Genomic DNA, 18463 nt, shown 5'->3' on the forward strand with positions numbered 1-18463 from the left:
AGGTATGGAAGAGAAGTATGAAAAGTCCTTGGTGTATTAGTCAAGACGCTGGCTTGCGTGCTTAGCTGAACGGGGTGGCTTAATAATTACAGTGGGTGCGGGACGCGGAATACCCGAAGATAAAAGGCTCGTTCTCATGTTCAAATGCTTAATTTTAGGGCGATAGGCCACTTGCAAGACCCACGGTGAATGGGTTCACCCTTTGGACGGCAATTGGACTAGAAGGACTCTGCGTAGGTCTAGTACTTTATTTTGGTGTTTTATGAGGGGCATTTACGATAGCGGGGTAGCAGATTGTGAAGTTTATATTACTGGGTGAAGTAATAAATACCTCCATGCCTACCTTACTTATCCTGGTTTTCTCTTTACTTCCGGCGAGGTCGTCATTTAAGTCGGAGGAGACATGGTATATTGATATTTTGAGGCACCCCCAAACACAGTAGTCGATCTCTAGTGTGCATGCCTCAGGGAGCAAGAAAACATCGGCCTCGATATGGGATGTCAAAATAAACTCAGCAAAAGGTATCCTAAGTTAGGCTAAACTTATACTAAATTACATAAAGCTTTTTGTCATTTATGATCAAGGTCCCCTAGGCATGAACAAGATGAAGCTGAAGACAATGGATCCGTCATAAGATAGAGCAAGATGGATGTGATGAACCTGGGATAGGTAGGTTAGTAGATAGGTAAGGTAGATGCGATTGAAACCCACTTGTACTAGCTTAGTCAGTAGCTTACCTGGTACCTGAGTAAATACTAGGGTACCTACATAAAATTAGTAGTCATCTGTAGTATTAGAGCAAAAAGACTGCTACCTTTTACCTAATGTCTTCTCTTTCCTATGCGCTTTTTTTTTTTCAATATTCCTGTTTTCTTCTTCCTTCTTCTGCTTTTCAATTATCTCCGGTGTCAACAACTGAGACTCGCGAGTCACGTGACAGACCAAAGCTGCTATGTACCTCCCGGTCCTAGGTGCCTAATAAGTGGAGGTGGTTGCCAATTCCACACGCACAGTACCAGCCTTGCCTTGGGTACCGTGCATCAAACGCGCTCTGAATGGAAAAGAAGGCACTCTCCCCATCATCGCTCAACTTTGCACCTACGATTTCTGCGAAACTCGATTTATTTCTTCTCTAGTTTTTTTTTTTTTAACTCTAATGATCCCATAGAACTCATAGAGAAACCAGCCCGGAGATTTTCTTTCCCCTTCGCACGGTTTCACATCTCTTGCGCTGTGCTTGCACTTTCACCTCACCTCACCTCACACTTTCCTTAAGGTAGCCAAGCCTTTGACACCCAAGTCTTCATCTTTTCTGGACTTTTTTTTAACGCTAAAAGACAGCGAGTTTTCAGCCTTGAGTGGCCTTTGTCAAACGCGGCCAAGCGGCGGCGGCTATGCACATTTCCTCCCACACATATTCTAGTCGCTGGGCCTTTACTCAGCAGGCCTGTCACAAAAGCGCATACTTTGAAGTATAATAAGGATTCTCACGTATGTCTCTTCCCTTCCTAATGACTAATTGTCTTACTAGATCTTTAATAACAAGTTCGATAGAAGAATTATCTGTGCTCTTCTAAGCAAGAGTGTCGCTAAATGGATGACATTGTGGATGATCCCTATTCCTGGGATATAGACGTGGTTGTTAATCGACTCTGCGCTCCTGGGGTCCCATGGAGTCGAGATCCTGCATTCCTCGCCACACGCATCCAGGAGGAGGAGTTTAATGGCAAGACTCTATTGACCTTTGAAGATGTGTGTTCGCGTCAAGAGTTGATGGAATGTCTCGGCATTAGGATCGCCCGCCACAAAGCTGCCCTCGCAGAAGCTATCGTTACTCTCCGCTCTAAAAGTAAGGAGTATTGGGAATGGCAAGCCGACTTCAGGCGAAAACAATCTGGGTTCCCTGGCGAGGAGACCGAAACCTCAACACATGCCATGGAACAACGGCAATCCTTCAATCTTCCGAACGGTGATCGTTTTAAAGAAAAGGAGACGCCTGTTTCCGTTTCTGATACTAATGGAAAGATTCCTCATGCTGTAGGGAACCCATTGCAGCAGGAATTGGGTAGCCAAAACCAAACGCTCACACGCCAAGCAAACGACCAGCCTCAACTTGCAACGTATTCTCGTCAGCCGCCCATTCATGAGCCTCCTGACCAAATTCCCGAGTCTCATGAGAGGTCTAGTAAACGCAGGCGGGTGGCGCCCATGCTGTTGACAGACATACCAAGGAACGCCGATCCCGCTTTCCTTCCGACGGAAGCTGATGTGCTTGACTACGCGACCACCAAGGCTGGGGTGGAGTTTGCAGACGATGACTCTGCAGACTTTCCGTGGGATAATGCACCCTCGTATGCCTACCTAGGCGAGGGCAAGATTTCGAGAGAGGACATGCTGACCCCAGTTGGCATGTTGAGCTCTCTCATCAATGAGAGCGACGGTTCCTTTACTTCATTCAGCATCCATACAATTCCACCTGGAAGAAGACTCGCGGCAAACAAAGTTCTCAAGCGGCTTCTCACAGGCCGCTATCGCATACCTATCCATTCCTCTAGGTCGTCAAGTCATATTTCCAACGAGTCTGATGAGATCCTCGAACTCACCGACCTTGACAATGAACTGGACGCTGAGACCTTGAGGGAGATAAAGGAAGAAGAGGCTGAGAACGAGAGGCTTGCTGCTCTCGACAACAATCCCCAGCCTTATCCTTTTGTCTCTCCTGAGCGAATCGCAGAAATATTAAATGAGGCCATAACAGCTATTGAGGAAAACTGGACTGAGAAGAAGCTCCCAAAGTATGAGCGAAAAGCTTATAGTCTATGGCAGAAATCTCGCCGCCTTGGCATTAAGGGCATACAAATTCAGAATGCTTACAAAACGGCTAAGCATCTTGTCGAACGACTCCAGAAACTCTGTCTAGAAATCCAGAAGACGGACTCGGCCTCCGAGGCACACTACCGAGAGGCAGCCAAGAGCCTTGAGCAAAGTTTGGAAGACAAGAAGTATCAGGAGTGGTTGATTAAGCTGCTTGAATCGTCAAGACCACCCCCAAAACTACAAGCAGTGGCCCGTCCGAAACCACGCGCCGCGCGGCAGCTGGACACTTTGGTCCTTATGGAAGACGAGGTTCTGACTAGCTCCGAAGAGGAAGACTTCATCGTTCCTGACGACCACCTGGATGCAATTGAAAATGGGTTGATGACTGATCGGGATTCAACACCCCCCCCTATGAAGCATGAATGGGAGGATTTCGAAACTGACTTCATGGATTTGACTCAGGACGACATGGATGAACCGCAAGGCTTGGGTTATGACATGACTAATCCTATCGATTTGACTAGCCCTGCCAAGCAAGCGAATTGTCCATTGAAGGGAGACCGGGGGAACGCCATCCCTCTCAGAAAGAATCTTTCTGCAAAACAAACTCTTGATGCAGTCCCTTCTGATGCAGCCATCACCAACGGGGAGAGCTTGACAACCGCCGACCCTGCTAACGTCAAGAACAAACCACTTGAACCCGATGTTGTCGGTTGCCAGGCTTCCATTAACCATGCCTCTGAAAAAAGTCATGACGAAAACCAAAGCCAAGAGATTCGGCCAGAAAAACTACAATCTCCACGTCAAGTTGGCGGCTTTCAGCCCCCTCCCATTGAGAGTTTTGGCGATCTTCAGCAGCTTGCATCTCAACCACTTAAAAATTACGTCAAGCGCAACGATCGCTGGCGATTGTTGATCGGTGAGATGTGGCATATGGAACATGCCCGGCGGAAGTCAGCAGTCGATCTGATATTATCAGGTCACCCCAATAATGTATGGGAGGAGCATATCCAGCCATATTTATCTGAACCCCTTGAAGATCCCGATCAGCTACCACAGGGCAACGTAAAGGTTGTTCTTTTTGACGTTTTACGTCTTTGTCGCTGCTTCTTCATGTGTCAGCACACGACAGAAGAACAAATGCTTTCCTATAAAATAGGAAAGTTGAGGAAAACATTGAATCAGGCACGAGTCAAATTCTTCGAACGTCTCTGTCTGTTCGTAGCGGCTCTTATGCCTCACTTCCCCCAGGATAGTCAGATCTATAGACAAGACATGGACATTCTCGATGACCCATTTCCAGAGGAACAGGATGAGATGGATGACCCTGATAATGTCTTCAAGGAAGGGCGTGCGGGGCGTCGAAGACCAAAAGAAAAAGAAATCATCCGCGATAAAGCAGCCGTGGATCTTCGAGAACGCGAAAATCAAAGGGTTAGGGAACAAGAGGCTCGCAGAAAGAAATTGAGGGAGACCCTCGCACTGGATGGCTCAGTGTCGCGGGATGGGACTCGTCTTATCATAAACGAAAGCAAAGAAGAAGACCAAGGTCTTATCTACATCCATGAGGACATTGGTCGCCGTATCAAGGATCACCAGATTGACGGCGTCCGTTTTATTTGGAATCAGATTGTGCGAGACCCCAGTGTGCGACAAGGTTGTTTGCTAGCCCACACAATGGGACTCGGCAAAACGATGCAAGTCATCACGGTCCTCGTGGCTTTGGCAGAGGCCGCACAATCAGAAGATCCATCTGTAGTGGCTCAAATACCCGAAGATCTAAGGGAACCGCGGATTCTGGTTCTTTGTCCAGCTGCCTTGGTGGACAACTGGATGGATGAGCTCCTCAAATGGGCACCAGCGGATCTACTGGGTGAGCTACGCAAGGTCTCATCTAATACACCGGTCGAGGAAAGGGCTGCGGTGGTGTCGTCATGGGCTTCCGGCAGAGGCGTCCTCACACTTGGCTACGAAATGTTCAAAATAATCATGAACATGTCAGATGAGCTAGCAGACCTTCTGACAAATCGTACAGATGTGGTCATCGCCGATGAGGCGCATAAGATGAAGAATCGGGAGTCGCAAACTAACCTAGCTTGTTCGCGCTTCAGAACAAAGAGTCGCATTGCACTCACAGGGTCACCACTGTCCAACAGTGTACTAGAGTATTTTGCCATGATTGACTGGGTTGCCCCTAACTTCCTTGGCCCGTTCTCCGAGTTTAGCCACATTTATGCCTCTCCGGTCGAGCGAGGCCTCTACAACGACAGCACTCCAGGTGAAAAAAGGAAGGCACAAATGAGGCTGAAGGCGCTTGAGCAACTTGTGGCACCGAAGATCAATCGCCACACGATCGCTGCCCTAAAAAACGACTTGCCACCAAAGCAGGAATTCATCATATTCGTGCCTCCGACGATACCTCAGAAGCAGTTGTATCAACTGTACATCAGGGGTGTAGGAAGAGAAGGCACCGACTCGCAAGCTGAGACTTTTGCTGCCATCAACCATCTTGGATTGATTTGCAGCCACCCACGATGCTTTGAAGCAAAGGTGAAAGCAATTCAAAAGGGCATCCGCTCGAACAATGACAATGAGGACAAATCCTTCCCCAAGTCTATGATTCCAGAATTCTTGAAAACGTTGCATTCCTTTAGGGACCTGGATACGCCAACGCTTTCATTAAAAACAGAACTACTGACAATCATACTCGACGAGGCGCGTCAAGTCAAAGACAAGGTGCTCATTTTCAGTCAGTCCTTACACACATTAAATTATATCGAAAACATGTGCAGAATGCAGAGAAGGACAGTTTCTCGCCTAGATGGCAGCACACCAGTTCCGAGTCGACAGAGGCAGACAAAAGACTTCAATGAGGGTAGCAAAGAGGTGTTTCTGATATCTACAACTGCTGGTGGTGTAGGACTCAACATTCAGGGGGCTAACAGGGTCGTCATTTTTGACGTCAGATATAACCCATCGGATGAGCAACAAGCGGTGGGCCGAGCGTATCGTATCGGCCAGCAAAAGCCTGTATTCGTTTATCGTTTCATGGTCGCAGGAACTTTCGAAGATAATCTTCACAACAGACAGGTCTTCAAAATGCAGTTAGCATCGCGAGTCGTTGACAAGAAGAATCCCATCAGCTGGTCAAAGCGCAAAGGCGACGTTGTGTCGGTGATCAGAGATTGTCCGCCAAGCGATCTCACCCCTTATCTGGGCAGGGACAGAATCCTGGACAGGCTTATAAGTCATCGCAAGAATGGCGAGAGCATCCGATCCATTGTGACAACGGACACTTTCGAAGAGGAAGATCTTGGCGCTGCGCTGACTGAAGATGAGAAGAAGCAAGTAGCTCAAATGATTGAACTGAATCGTCTTCGAGAAACCAACCCAGAGGAGTATTTGAGGGCGAAAGACCGAGTGGATTTAAAGGAGCAGGCTAGGTTGTATGGAGAGCAGGATGAACTTCTTCGTGCGAGTTCGTTATCTCAACAGCTTACCCCTCGATCAATTGATGATACTTCGGGTATGCTTCACCATACACGATTTCCGCCTCCAGCAACCGCTCCATCTCTTGAACAGGACGTCTCAGGCGCCGAGAAAATATCTCACGAAACGAGCTCACCTGTAAGTCCTCCCCCCTCCCCCTTGGCATGCTTTCGGGTTCCCTGCTTACACATACAATAAGACAAAGCAGCCTGTGTCCCAGCAACCTGCAACTTCTAGCCATGGCCCAGCACCAATGCCAATGGCTGGTGCGAACACCTTTTTCGGAGAGTATAACCATTCTGAGGCCGTGATTGAGCCGCACTCGACCCCGATCATTCCTGCACAGTCGCGCACGAGTCCCATCTTTAAGCAAGGTGGAGTCTTCAACGTCACCGAGAACCCTGCTATGGTCGAGTTCGATCGTTGTCTGCGGGAGGGCCTTCAAAAAATGCAACAACGCAATGTGCTACAAACAGGGGGTAAACCTGACGAGATAGCCAAATCTACAACCATACGTGTGAACGAGGTCCGTAGGAAGGGCCAGTATGGATTGCTTCCGGACACAAAGCATTGGAGGGTACTCATTCGGCTTCTGTCGCACGAAAAATGGGTGATTGCAATTGCCACAGGCCTTATAGCGCCGGAATACTTGGCTCAAGCCGAAGAGAAAGATCTCGAAAAGCGACTCGAAGCCATTAATGCACTCACAGAAACGGAGATCACCACTCGGGCACTTGAGAAGACCAGTTCTCCCGACCCAAATGTATGATGCCCATCAAACCCAGCTCTGGACAGTCCTCTTTTCTGCCACTCTCTGACTTCCTCTTCCCCCCTCTTTTTATTTATTTATTTATTTATTTGGGGCGCACCTTGACTAATTTGTTATTTCAAAGAATTTGCAGAACATCAGGCGTCGAAGCTCGCATCAGGGTGAGAAGCGATCCCGGGCTACGGATGATATGAAAGTAATGCGGGAAGCGGCGGACAATAGGAGAAACCGAGCATTCCGTCTACCACCCTGGGCAAATGAGGCTCTTTTTGAAGAGAAAACCCGAACATCACCTACAATGGGCACTCGAGAAGGACAGTTTGGTTTCAGGGATGTTACGCCTGGTCTCTAACTTGAGAGACTTTACAAATATCGTTCGTTTCGATTGAGGATTGGAGTTCATGGGATCATGCAGATGGGAATGATGATAGTACGGTGTCCATACGGGAAGATAGGTTTCGATGGCGTTTACGGCATGACATAGCATTGAGCCAGATGATACCCTTTTTGAGGATGCATTAATATGCAGATTTGTTTAGAGAGGCAAGTGGGTTCAATTGTCAAGCCCATATCCCCTGGCGGGAATCTAGCAATAATACTTCACGCAGCAAGTAATCCGTGGGTCTTGAAGTTGGAAACTAGATGATATGCATTACAGGTAGAGAGAGGTATATTTTGTAAGCATTTCTTTACGGTGCCATGTTTGAACGCATTCTGTTGCTTCAAGAGTTCCGACCGACAGAATCGTCATCCCACCAGTCCGGTGAACCAGCAATTATGTTCACGGCATATCTTCAGCCATAAAGAAGGATTCTCTTCTTATTGAAGTTATTAAGAACTAGAGCCCACAATAGACTTCGGTTATTGTGCCCCAATATGTTCAATAACGGAAAGTCTTTGCTTTCTAGTGCATTTAATGAGTACGTGCAAAACCACCTGTTTCGGGGATGGACGAAAATGCCTTAGCCTAGCTTTCCACCACTCTACATCCATAACCATATTTGGGAGGAAGAAGACGGAACAACTTAATGGTTGAGCAGTGGGTATACATCGTACGAGACATTTAGGACGAGGTCGAGAGTGTTTAATTTCAGACTCGGGGATCTGGCCTGACATGCAATTCTTTAGTAGTGTCATGTCTGACAAGGTTGCTACATGCCGAACTAATGTTAGGTTAGGGCATCCGGAACCCTTAATTATGTTACCTAGGTATTTTCTTACTTCGGAATGATGGAAGTCAGTTTTCCAGTTGATGAACCTCGTCATGTCCGCCTTTCAATGACAATTCAACGATAGCCAACCAATAACCGGAAAGTAATGGACAGATCTAGCCTCTGCTGGGATCTAGAGTGCAAAAAGGACGAGCCAATCACGAGCGAGGTATTTCGTTACGGCTGTCCCTGAGTTTGACTCGGGCACTGTCTCCCCTGTACGTGCCAACGTCGGCATGTGCGGGCTTTCGCCTTTTGAGGCTGCGGGCCGCTGTAGGCCGCTGGTTATATTCTTTACAAAAGGTGAGGCAAAAGTAGGTACTTTCGGTGAGAGTTGCGGCGCATGTATCTGTTGAAGAGACGTTGATAGAGGTAAAGTACATTCATTCATTCACATTACCAATCTGAGTGCCTAGAGTGGCTCAAACAATTCACGTGTCAAACTAAGGTAACCAGTCTGCAGAGGGAAATGCCCTGCATCGGCAGAAGAATGCACAGCTCGCTTGCCCGAATAGGGAAATCTGCGCGGAGTTGAACTCGTTGAGCGCTTGTCAGAGGTGGAGAGAACGAAGAAAAAGGACGGAACCGAAACGGAAGCATTCAGTGGGTCAATGACCGACCGTTCTTGCCGAACCACCGCCGACTCATTATTGATTCCAATCCTACCTCAGTCACACTCACTACATAGCCGCTATATTTCCCACTGTCTTCTTCCTTTTCTCTCTCCTCACATTTCGACGTCGCCAACCTCGCTTTTCTCTAGTTAGCTGCTCAAAACCCAATTGCTTGTGGATTGTCTCACTTCTTGCGGCTGACTGTAAGCCCTCGGTCGTTTTTTTTCCGCACGTCTGGCATATTTGCCCCTCCAAGTTCGAAAACACCACGTTTTGCCCCGCCGATTTACTCGACGAAGGCATTGTTCTCTCAATTCTACGAATACTGTCGAATACACGCAATAATGGATGCCGTCCTTCGTCAGTCTAAGGCCATGTGCCCTTTTATGAAGACGGCCACGCCTGCCACTCTGCGTGCCCTGTCCACCTCGACTCGTGCCCTTCCGGCTCCCGCCTCTCCATGCGGCGGCACCATGTCCAAGCTTCAGTTGCTTGGCCAGCGATGCCCTGTCATGGGAAAGGCCATGGCCGTTCAGACCGCCAAGAGTCGCCCTGCTGGTTCTGTTCGTGCTTTCTCTGGTCACTCCAAGACTGGCAAGGCCAAGATTCACACCACCCGCAACAAAGAGGCTCGCGCTGTCGACCGCCCGCTCTTTGACGGCCGTGACAATGGTAAGTTGCCTTTCTGTTAGAAACGCCCTTGGTAATACCGTCTATTCTTATTCTGACACTTGTCCCTCAGCTCCCGCGCCTCCTGGTGTTCACGCAACCCGAAAGCCTACTTCTGCTTCTCCGACCGCTGCCGCCGCCGCCGCCGGCTTCCACTCTCCTGGTAAATTCGATTACGAAGGATTCTACAATGCCGAGCTCGAGAAGAAACACAAGGACAAATCATACCGCTATTTCAACAACATCAACCGTTTGGCTAAGGAGTTTCCCCGTGCGCATATGTCCGACAAGGAGGATCGAGTAACTGTGTGGTGCGCCAACGATTATCTAGGTATGGGCCGCAACCCTCATGTCCTCCAAAAGATGCATGAAACATTGGAGGAGTATGGTGCTGGCGCTGGCGGAACTCGAAACATCTCTGGCCACAACAGGCACGCTGTTGAGCTTGAGAGCACCTTGGCAAAGCTGCACGCTAAGGAGGGTGCTCTTGTCTTCAGTTCCTGCTATGTCGCCAATGATGCGACTCTCGCCACGCTCGGCAGTAAGATGCCCGATTGTGTCATTCTCTCCGACAGCCTGAACCACGCATCCATGATTCAGGGCATTCGCCATTCCGGCACCAAAAAGATCGTCTTCAAGCATAACGATGTGCAAGATCTCGAGGCTAAGCTGGCATCACTTCCTCTGCATGTGCCCAAGATCATCGCCTTCGAGTCAGTCTATAGCATGTGCGGCTCTATTGGTCCTATCAAGGAGATCTGTGATCTTGCAGACAGGTACGGTGCCATTACTTTCCTCGACGAGGTGCATGCCGTTGGTATGTACGGACCTCACGGTGCTGGTGTCGCTGAGCACCTTGACTGGGAGGCACACGCCAATGGTGCCCCTCGCGGAACCATCATGGACCGAATTGACATTATTACTGGCACTCTGGGCAAAGCTTATGGTTGTGTTGGTGGCTACATCGCAGGCAGCGCCAAATTCATTGATATGATCCGGTCATTGGCCCCTGGGTTCATTTTCACTACTTCTCTCCCCCCTGCCACAATGGCCGGTGCTCAGGCTTCCATCGAGTACCAGATGGGCTTTGATGGTGATCGACGACTCCAGCAGCTACACACTCGCGCTGTCAAGGAAGCTATGAATGCTCGGGACATTCCCGTGATCCCCAACCCTTCTCACATTGTACCTATCCTTGTTGGCAACGCCGAAACTGCAAAGGAGGCCTCCGACATGCTCCTCAATGACTACGGAATCTACGTCCAGGCTATCAATTACCCTACGGTTCCCGTTGGCCAGGAGCGGCTCCGCGTAACCCCAACTCCCGGACATATCAAGGAGTACCGCGACCAGCTTGTTGAGGCTATCGATGAGATCTGGACTCGTCTCGACATCAAGCGAACCTCTGATTGGGCTGCTGAGGGCGGCTTCATTGGTGTTGGCGAGCAGGATAATGTGCAGGAGCCTCTATGGACTGATAAGCAGCTCAACATCGAGCAGGCCACCAAGGAAATTAAAGCTACCGGTCAAGCTGCCAACGGCGTTACCGAAGCTCTTCTCGAGCTTGAGATCAAGCAGACTTCTCAGGCTGCTACTGTTGCTTGAGCGATGGGAGGAACCCAATCGCACTGACATCGTCAATGGATGGATGATGAGTAGTATTCAAATTCACTTCTATGCAGATATAACACTCGTTTTGAGATATCTTTTACCATTTATGCTGTCCTCTGGGCATGCCAATTGATTTATCCCCCATTATCACATCTTGTGATATGGAGTAAACATTTCCCAAATATTCGAGGACTCTTTTTTTTTTTTTTTTTTTGTACGAATTGTGATCATGGCCACAAGTTATGACGGATAATTTATGCTACGTAGATCAAGTCATGATATGACGGCGATATCCATTTTCGGAAGAATGTTGTACCGAAGTTTCTGAATAATAGGTTGGTGGAGAACTGAATGATGGACGTCCATGAGGCGGAGGCCCGGTGAGATTTCGTGGTCCGTCTCCGTCTTGGTGACGAGATCCCTGCGTCCTGCCAGCCTAAGACCAGTTAAACGACAACCCAAATGACAGGGTCCAGAGAATATCGTTCAGTGTCTGGGATATCGACGCCGTTTTCAACTCCGTCTCCTTTTGCAAACCGCTTTTTCTGCTTCTGTGAGACTAACAAGAATCAGATAACTCAGCAATGACAATATGAGCCCCAACTCTACTCAGGCTAAGAACAAGGGACCCAAGGCCTGTACAACATGCGCTAAAGCTAAGGCAAGGTGCGTCCCTGGACCTCTGGGGAGCCTCAAATGCGACAGGTAAGTTACGATAATTGGTTCTTTTGAGGATGGTGTTGTTCATGGCTTGTGTTGGTTGCTTTTGTCTCAAAATCCGTCAGTTTGACTGCATACACACATGTAAGTTTGTGGTTAGGTACAGCTGCTGACATCAGAGTCTCAACTTTCAAGATGCCATCGACTAGACAAGCCATGTGTTAACCAAACTCCGGCTCCGGCCCGGCCCCGTAGAAGCCCAAAGCTATCTAAGATAGCTGCTTTGGAGAAACGCCTTGAAGAGCTGTCCTCGCACGTAAGGCGTGAGTCTTCAGAAGAGGAGGATTCTTCGCCTCCACCTTCGACGAGTGAGAAACGCTCAGAGCTGTTGACCAAATCTGATGCCTGGGGTTTCAATCACTTGTTTCCCTTGAAGCCGGGAATTGAAAATACCCCCGGTCAACATCCTCCACCATCAGCTCCTGACAAGACACGCCCATGGGACTCCTGGTGGCCCACGCCCCGGGAAGCGGAGCTACTTCTCAACGGCTATAGGACAATCCACTCATGTCTATTTCCGTTTGTGTGTGTTCCTGGGCATATGACGGCCCTGGAGCTACGTGAGCATCGGCCATTCCTGTGGAAGGCTGTCATGATGGTAGGGTTGTTTCTTGATGGAGCTAGACAGGTTAAGCTTGGCCAAGAGTTACTAGCTGAGATTGGACGAGCAGCTGTCGTGGACGGCCTGAACAGTCTGGATCTACTCCAGAGCTTGCAAATGCTGGTGGCATGGTATGTACATACTGATATGGCGACCGTTTCGTTAGCACGCCCCTGACTTGCCGCAGGTTTCACTATGCGCTGAAGGGCTCTCAAGTGACAAATCTGCTGTTCCTTGCTAGAGCTATATGCGTAAATTTGAGGTTCACAGAGGATACGAGCCTGCAAGGAGAAGAATCTGATCGCAATCTTGATCATATGAGAGTTTACGCTGGCACTTATTACCTAAACACTTTGTAAGAACTACCCGCCTTCATTCTGAGGCTTTCTGACGTGGATTAGAGTGTTCACAGCGAACAAGCGGCCTGATGTCCTTATGAATACCAGCCATCTGGAAATGTGCTGCAGAGTTCTTGAGAGAACCATGCAGCACCCCTCTGATGAGTACTTGATAAAGCTGGTGCGCATTCAGCAGCTGGCACAGTCCATATCTGTCACAATGTCAGCAGAGAACCTAAGTCAGACCGCCAGTAAACTGCCATTGACAATGGTTGTGCAATCGTTTGAGGAACAGTTACAGCTGTACAAAGACAATCTTGGACCACGGTTTGCTGATAACGGTATGTACACGTTATGTCACCCCATCCCGATCGTCTAGCGCTCACCATGGTTTAGATAATCTCAAGACCCATGTCAACGTAGCCGAGGTGCTCCTCTATGAGATCGCCGTCTCGGACCAACACTCTGCAGCATCCTATCTTCCTCTAACTGACCGACTCCAACTTCTTTGGGCTTGTGTCCGATCCCTCAAGACCTTTTTCGATATCCGGTTCGATCATCGAGAAATGGAACGCCCACGTTTCCTGTGTATGAGTGCGTCTGAGCTTGTGTACACTATCATTGTTGGCATCAAGGTCGTAACACTTCAATTACCCGGGTGGAACCTTGCCCAGATACACGCAGAGCTTGACATGGTCGAGGTGATGAGCCAGCAGGCCCAGGATCTGGACATCATCGTGGGGCGCCGCAAACACGGCAATATGCTAGGTACACCGACGCCCGGGGGAACAACAGCAGCTACACCCGCGCCTCCACCAGATCCTTTCGAGAGACTCGTGAAGCAGCTCAAGTCAGTGAGAGATTTGGTCAAGGCTGAGAGACAGCGTCTACTTACGGGATCTGGCAACGCTGATCTGGTGGACTTTAGTCAAGACTTCTTGATGGATGATTCAGGAACGGACTTTTGGCAAGCGGCGGCTACAAGAGGCTATAATGTATGGAACATTATCGGTGACCCTGGTGTCTTGAATGAGTCGACTTGACGCCTTAGGAAGTCGGTGAAGAAGGTTGTACCAACATCTTAGCATTAGGTCGTTGTGTTACTCAACAATTTTCTTTCTCTTTTACGTGGTATGAAGTAAGCTCGTTCGATATAGATGGAGTTTTCTTTTTATCTATTTAGCAATTTTCGCTTTTTGTATGGCAAACTTCATTCACCTGGAATGACATTGACATCAACATCAACTGCCTTGACCTTGGCCAGATTCAGCCACCGCAGGTCACCCTTGGCAGTCGACATTCGGATACTGTACAGCTCATCAAGGAATGTCGGCACGAATGAGCCTGGTCCACGGACTTCGTTTCGCGCGGCGGCGAGCTCAGCAGCGAGTCCAAACATGACAGTTGCGGCGACAGTAGCGAGAAGAGGGTCAGCGCCGTACGCAGCAACCATGGCGCTGACTGTTGTGCCAAGAGTGCACCCAGTGCCTGTGACTTCGCCAAGATAGGGATGTCCATTGCTGATGGCTATAGTACGAGTTCCGTCACTTACGAGGTCGGTGGCGCCTGTGAGTACGACGACGGTTTGCCGGTGCAAGGCGATGGAGCGTACAAGGGATGCCTTTTGGGGAAAAGTGAGGGAAGAGGTTGAGTCGACGCCCCGTTGTGTAATTGTGGCGCCGGCTACAGTCTGAATCTCGCCTTCATTGCCCTTGATGACGGTAAAATGCCCAGCATCGAGAAGAGCCTTGACAGCATCTCGACGAACAGTGGTCGCACCAGCGCTGGAAGCATGAGTAAAGTTGATTAATCGATGGTATTTTGGAGGCTTACCCGACAGGATCAAGGACTATAGGTCTGTCAGCTTCATTGTAGGCCTTGATGGCTTGGAGATAGTTCTTGAGTCCTTCGGGAGTGACGGTGCCCATGTTGACCACAAGAGCACCTCCAAGTTTGGCAAGATCAGCAGCTTCTTCCGCGTAGTTGGCCATGATGGGGCTTGCCCCAACACAGAGAGCCACATTGGCGGCAAAGTTTTGAACGACCTGGATTTCCAGCATGAGAATTCAACATGGTCATCACATGAACCGAACTGTACTCACCAAGTTGGTCATGTTATGAGAAAGGGGCGTCTTGTCGGCTACGGCCTTGATGACTTCGGGGATTTTGGCGACGATGACCTTACCGAGGAGATCACGGGCAGCGGTGGCTGGCTCAGGAGCAGCGATGAGAGCGCTCACTACAGCAACACCATCGAGAGACTTGGAGGGGGACCCGGCTGCAGCGAGAACAGGGGCAGTGTTGCTGGCGTTGATACCGCCTATACAAACAGTAGGGACGGAACCATAGCCAGCATCATACAGGGCTGAGAGAATATCCCGAACTCCTGAGGGACCGATGATAGATTTTGTGTCCTTTTTGCTGATGGTATGTCAGGGGCTGATGTGAGTCACACATGATGCTTGTATATCACTCACGTCTGAGTTGAGTAGACAGTTCCGATACCGAGGTAGTCAGCACCGGCTTCGCAAGCTTTGAGAGCTTCTTCTTTTGAGCTTGCGGTTACGCCAATGATTTTGTTGGGGCCAAGAAGTTTTCTTGCTTCTTCATATGCTGTACCAAATGAGCAGATCATATCTTGATGGGTGCCTAAGCAGTGAGAGATATCAACACAACATACCCATATCATCCTGTCCAATATGGACACCCTCACAGTCTATCTCAGCGGCAATGTCGACACGATCGTTGATGAGGAGGGGGATATTGTAACGACGGGCAATGGCGTGTAGCTTGTTGGCTGTGTCTACAGCGACTGAGCGCTCACTATGCTTGTCTCGGTATTGAAGGATGGTGACACCGCCTCGCAAAGAAGCCTCAACTACTTCTTCAAGGCTGCGATCGCCAAGAATCTCTGGCGTTGAGTCTGTGACCAAGTATAGGCCGTAGTTGACTGTAGGCTTGGCCATGGTTGATGGTTGATGGTTGATGGTGATGAAATCAGGTGGACGGCTTTGGCGGGGTTAGCGACATCAGTGTCTGGTAATTGATGATATAGTTGAGAGTGGAGACCTGCATATAATTAACTCTTTTTGGCTTATGCTTCAATTGCTATTTGCCAATTAGATTTGTGTTTTTTTGCGAACGGAAAGATATTTGGCACGGCAAGGGTGGAGTGAGCGATATTGCAAGTGATGATGAGTTATAATGACATAGGGTAGGGCATGGATTGTACAACTGTGAGCTCATAGAAGACTTGGCAGCACCTCACTTTATTTGTGATTAATACCGAAGTACGTACTATATGACTTATTGATGAGGTAAAAAAAAACTATTAGAGTTGGAGGCGTGTTTTCTTAAGTCTTTCCAGTGGCTCCAAGGCTTTCCAACAATTGATAGCCCTAGAACCTTGAGATATCTCGACCAAAAATCCATGTAACCAACCAGTAAAACGGAATCATGAGCTTATTCTTTAGACTCATGCTCTTTGTCAAATACGCCGTCCGCCATAGAATCCACGCCGCTCTACCTTTGAGCTCATCACTACCCTTCTGATGAATAGCCCTCCAACCTCCAAGATACGCCATTGTACCCCAGTTACGGAAGTGAAAGGGGGCGGTTGGAGGCCCCTGAGAAGACGTCCCGGCGTTGAATCTCTTGCCGAGATATGTAGCCTGTTGACTTGCTACTTGTGCAGTGGCAGGAAGTGATTCGCCTTGGATATTGGCGCAGTCACCAATTGCGTAGACGTCCGGGAGTGTCTTTGTGATTTGTTTGCCGCTGGAGTCTTGGGCTTCGACCTGGACTCGAAGATGGGAATCAACAGCGAAGCCGCCTGTTTTGCAGTTCTTTGCGATCTTTCCCATGCCCTCCACCTCTCGTCCGACCAACTTGCCTACCAGAGGGTTCTGCATGAGACCCGTGCTCCAGACGACAACGCCTGCTGCGACTTCTTCAGGTTCCTCCTTGATACGCATCAGGAGGACGTCGTCGTCTCGTCGAATGCCCTCGAGGTGATGCTCAGTCTTGACTTTGATGCCTGCACGGCTGAAGATGTTTGTGGCGTATGCGGCCAGATTGCGATCAAACATAGGCAGAACCTTTGGTGCAATGTCGTAGATGGTGATGGCAACGTGAGGCATTAGTTCGGGATACAGCTTGGCCAAGTCTTCGTGTATAAGATCGTGAAGCTCAGCCGCGTATTCGATACCTGTGGGACCACCACCTACAACAGCAAAGTGAAGTAATCGCTTCCTCTGAGCCGCGCTTGTGCTAGGCAGAGAAGCCTGCTCGAATTTCTGCAGCACTTTTAGACGTACTGTTCGAGCATCTGTGGCATCTCTTAGAAAACATGCGTGCTCCTTGACACCCTCCACACCAAAAGTCTGACTGTAGCACCCGACAGCCACTACAAGCTTATCATACGGGACCTGGAACTCGAGGCCCTTCAACAGATCCTTGCCCGAGCGAGCCGTGACTCCATCACGCTGGTTAGCTTCAACGGTGATGGTCTTGTTGGCAAAGTCAATATCAGAAGCCCAAGCCTGGTGGAACTCTGTAAGACCGAGTTTACGGCAGGGCTCGACAGCAGCACGGAACTCGAGAGTGCCAACGGCGGTTGAGGCGATAAGGGGGGTGAAGACGAAGTGAGAGCGAGGAGAGATGAGAACCCGAGATGCTTGAGAGGGAGATATTGTCTTTGCCAGAGCATATCCAGCCCAGCCTGAGCCTAGAACGACGATGCGTTCTTTACGCCCTGAAAGAAAGCTCATGTTAGCTAGGGTGGTGACAGTGACAGTGACAGTGACAGTGACAGGAGATGAGGTTCTCTGAGGCTTAAGGCGCAGAGGTAAAAGCACAAGCCAATTGACCCCTTCAACAAGCTACCGCACTCACCTTGTTGAGTCACTGTACTGGCCAGTCTCTTGCAAGTGACTCTTCCCAACTTCGCCAACAAACGCTGTTCTGTCCCCCTACGCCCTAGACCGAGTCCCATCATGGCGTATCTCCGAATTTCGCGTGACTGGAAAACCCGTAGTATCACGGATACGCTAGCCAATGAGTCCTTGATGATGCAGACCAGAATCTCTAAACCGTGGATATGCGGTACCGCAAGTCTCGCCGTGTAAGTGGGTGTTTTGGCAGGGTCGTTTCTCTAGCTGCCTCCACTAGCATAGGAGGAACCGAGATAGAGTGATTAGGAGTGCGTGTTTAACAAACGTTGACTGGGATTTACTGAATGTTTTATAAAAGCCATAACTAAGCGGGAGTTGGTGCTATTTAAGTAGCTACTTGGACTATCTATATCAATCCATCGTCACTATTTTCTCTAGCTATATACGTACCTACCTTAGTGTTTTACTTGGTGTCATAGCAAAGCACTAAGCCTGGTTCGTACCTGATACTCCTTCAGCGCGATCTACTACGAGGAGTTTCCCTGTAGACGGTACTTGCGCCTGGGGCCCCCGGTCCTCCCGGTGAGCACTCCGCCAACGATAATTCACCGGAGCCGTCCCTTACATCTTCTTACTCACCTTGAAAGTTTTCCGCTCACGAGCTTGGACTCACGGTCGCGGACTGATCCGTGTCTCCGGAATCTGTGATATCCAAGACCCGGCTGCCCGAT

The 18463-nt window shown here is 49.3% G+C and overlaps 5 protein-coding genes; 3 read left to right on the plus strand and 2 right to left on the minus strand.

The window, feature by feature from the left end:
• Window positions 1-1594: 1594 nt before the first annotated feature.
• On the plus strand, window positions 1595-7428 carry FFUJ_03195 (related to DNA repair protein rhp54; the record flags this gene model as incomplete). XM_023575015.1 has 3 exons in its annotated part: window positions 1595-6445; window positions 6507-7070; window positions 7201-7428. The coding sequence occupies 3 exons, from the start codon at window positions 1595-1597 to the stop codon at window positions 7426-7428; spliced, it is 5643 nt and encodes a 1880-aa protein (XP_023428270.1).
• A 1817-nt stretch (window positions 7429-9245) lies between these two features.
• On the plus strand, window positions 9246-11175 carry FFUJ_03196 (probable 5-aminolevulinic acid synthase; the record flags this gene model as incomplete). XM_023575016.1 has 2 exons in its annotated part: window positions 9246-9573; window positions 9644-11175. The coding sequence occupies 2 exons, from the start codon at window positions 9246-9248 to the stop codon at window positions 11173-11175; spliced, it is 1860 nt and encodes a 619-aa protein (XP_023428271.1).
• Window positions 11176-11773: 598 nt separating this feature from the next.
• FFUJ_03197 (related to cercosporin resistance protein) lies at window positions 11774-13883 on the plus strand (the record flags this gene model as incomplete). XM_023575017.1 has 5 exons in its annotated part: window positions 11774-11886; window positions 12037-12633; window positions 12690-12857; window positions 12904-13181; window positions 13237-13883. 5 exons carry the CDS (start codon window positions 11774-11776, stop codon window positions 13881-13883), a joined length of 1803 nt encoding a protein of 600 aa, XP_023428272.1.
• A 167-nt stretch (window positions 13884-14050) lies between these two features.
• Window positions 14051-15806, minus strand: FFUJ_03198 (thiamine-phosphate diphosphorylase and hydroxyethylthiazole kinase-like protein; the record flags this gene model as incomplete). XM_023575019.1 has 5 exons in its annotated part: window positions 14051-14624; window positions 14674-14885; window positions 14943-15261; window positions 15318-15453; window positions 15521-15806. The coding sequence occupies 5 exons, from the start codon at window positions 15804-15806 to the stop codon at window positions 14051-14053; spliced, it is 1527 nt and encodes a 508-aa protein (XP_023428273.1).
• Window positions 15807-16238: 432 nt separating this feature from the next.
• FFUJ_03199 (related to mitochondrial cytosolically directed NADH dehydrogenase) lies at window positions 16239-17609 on the minus strand (the record flags this gene model as incomplete). The annotated part of the gene is made up of 1 exon (XM_023575020.1): window positions 16239-17609. The coding sequence occupies one exon, from the start codon at window positions 17607-17609 to the stop codon at window positions 16239-16241; it is 1371 nt and encodes a 456-aa protein (XP_023428274.1).
• Window positions 17610-18463: the final 854 nt, after the last annotated feature.

Source organism: Fusarium fujikuroi, chromosome FFUJ_chr03, assembly GCF_900079805.1.
Source record: "Fusarium fujikuroi IMI 58289 draft genome, chromosome FFUJ_chr03".
NCBI lineage: Eukaryota > Fungi > Ascomycota > Sordariomycetes > Hypocreales > Nectriaceae > Fusarium > Fusarium fujikuroi.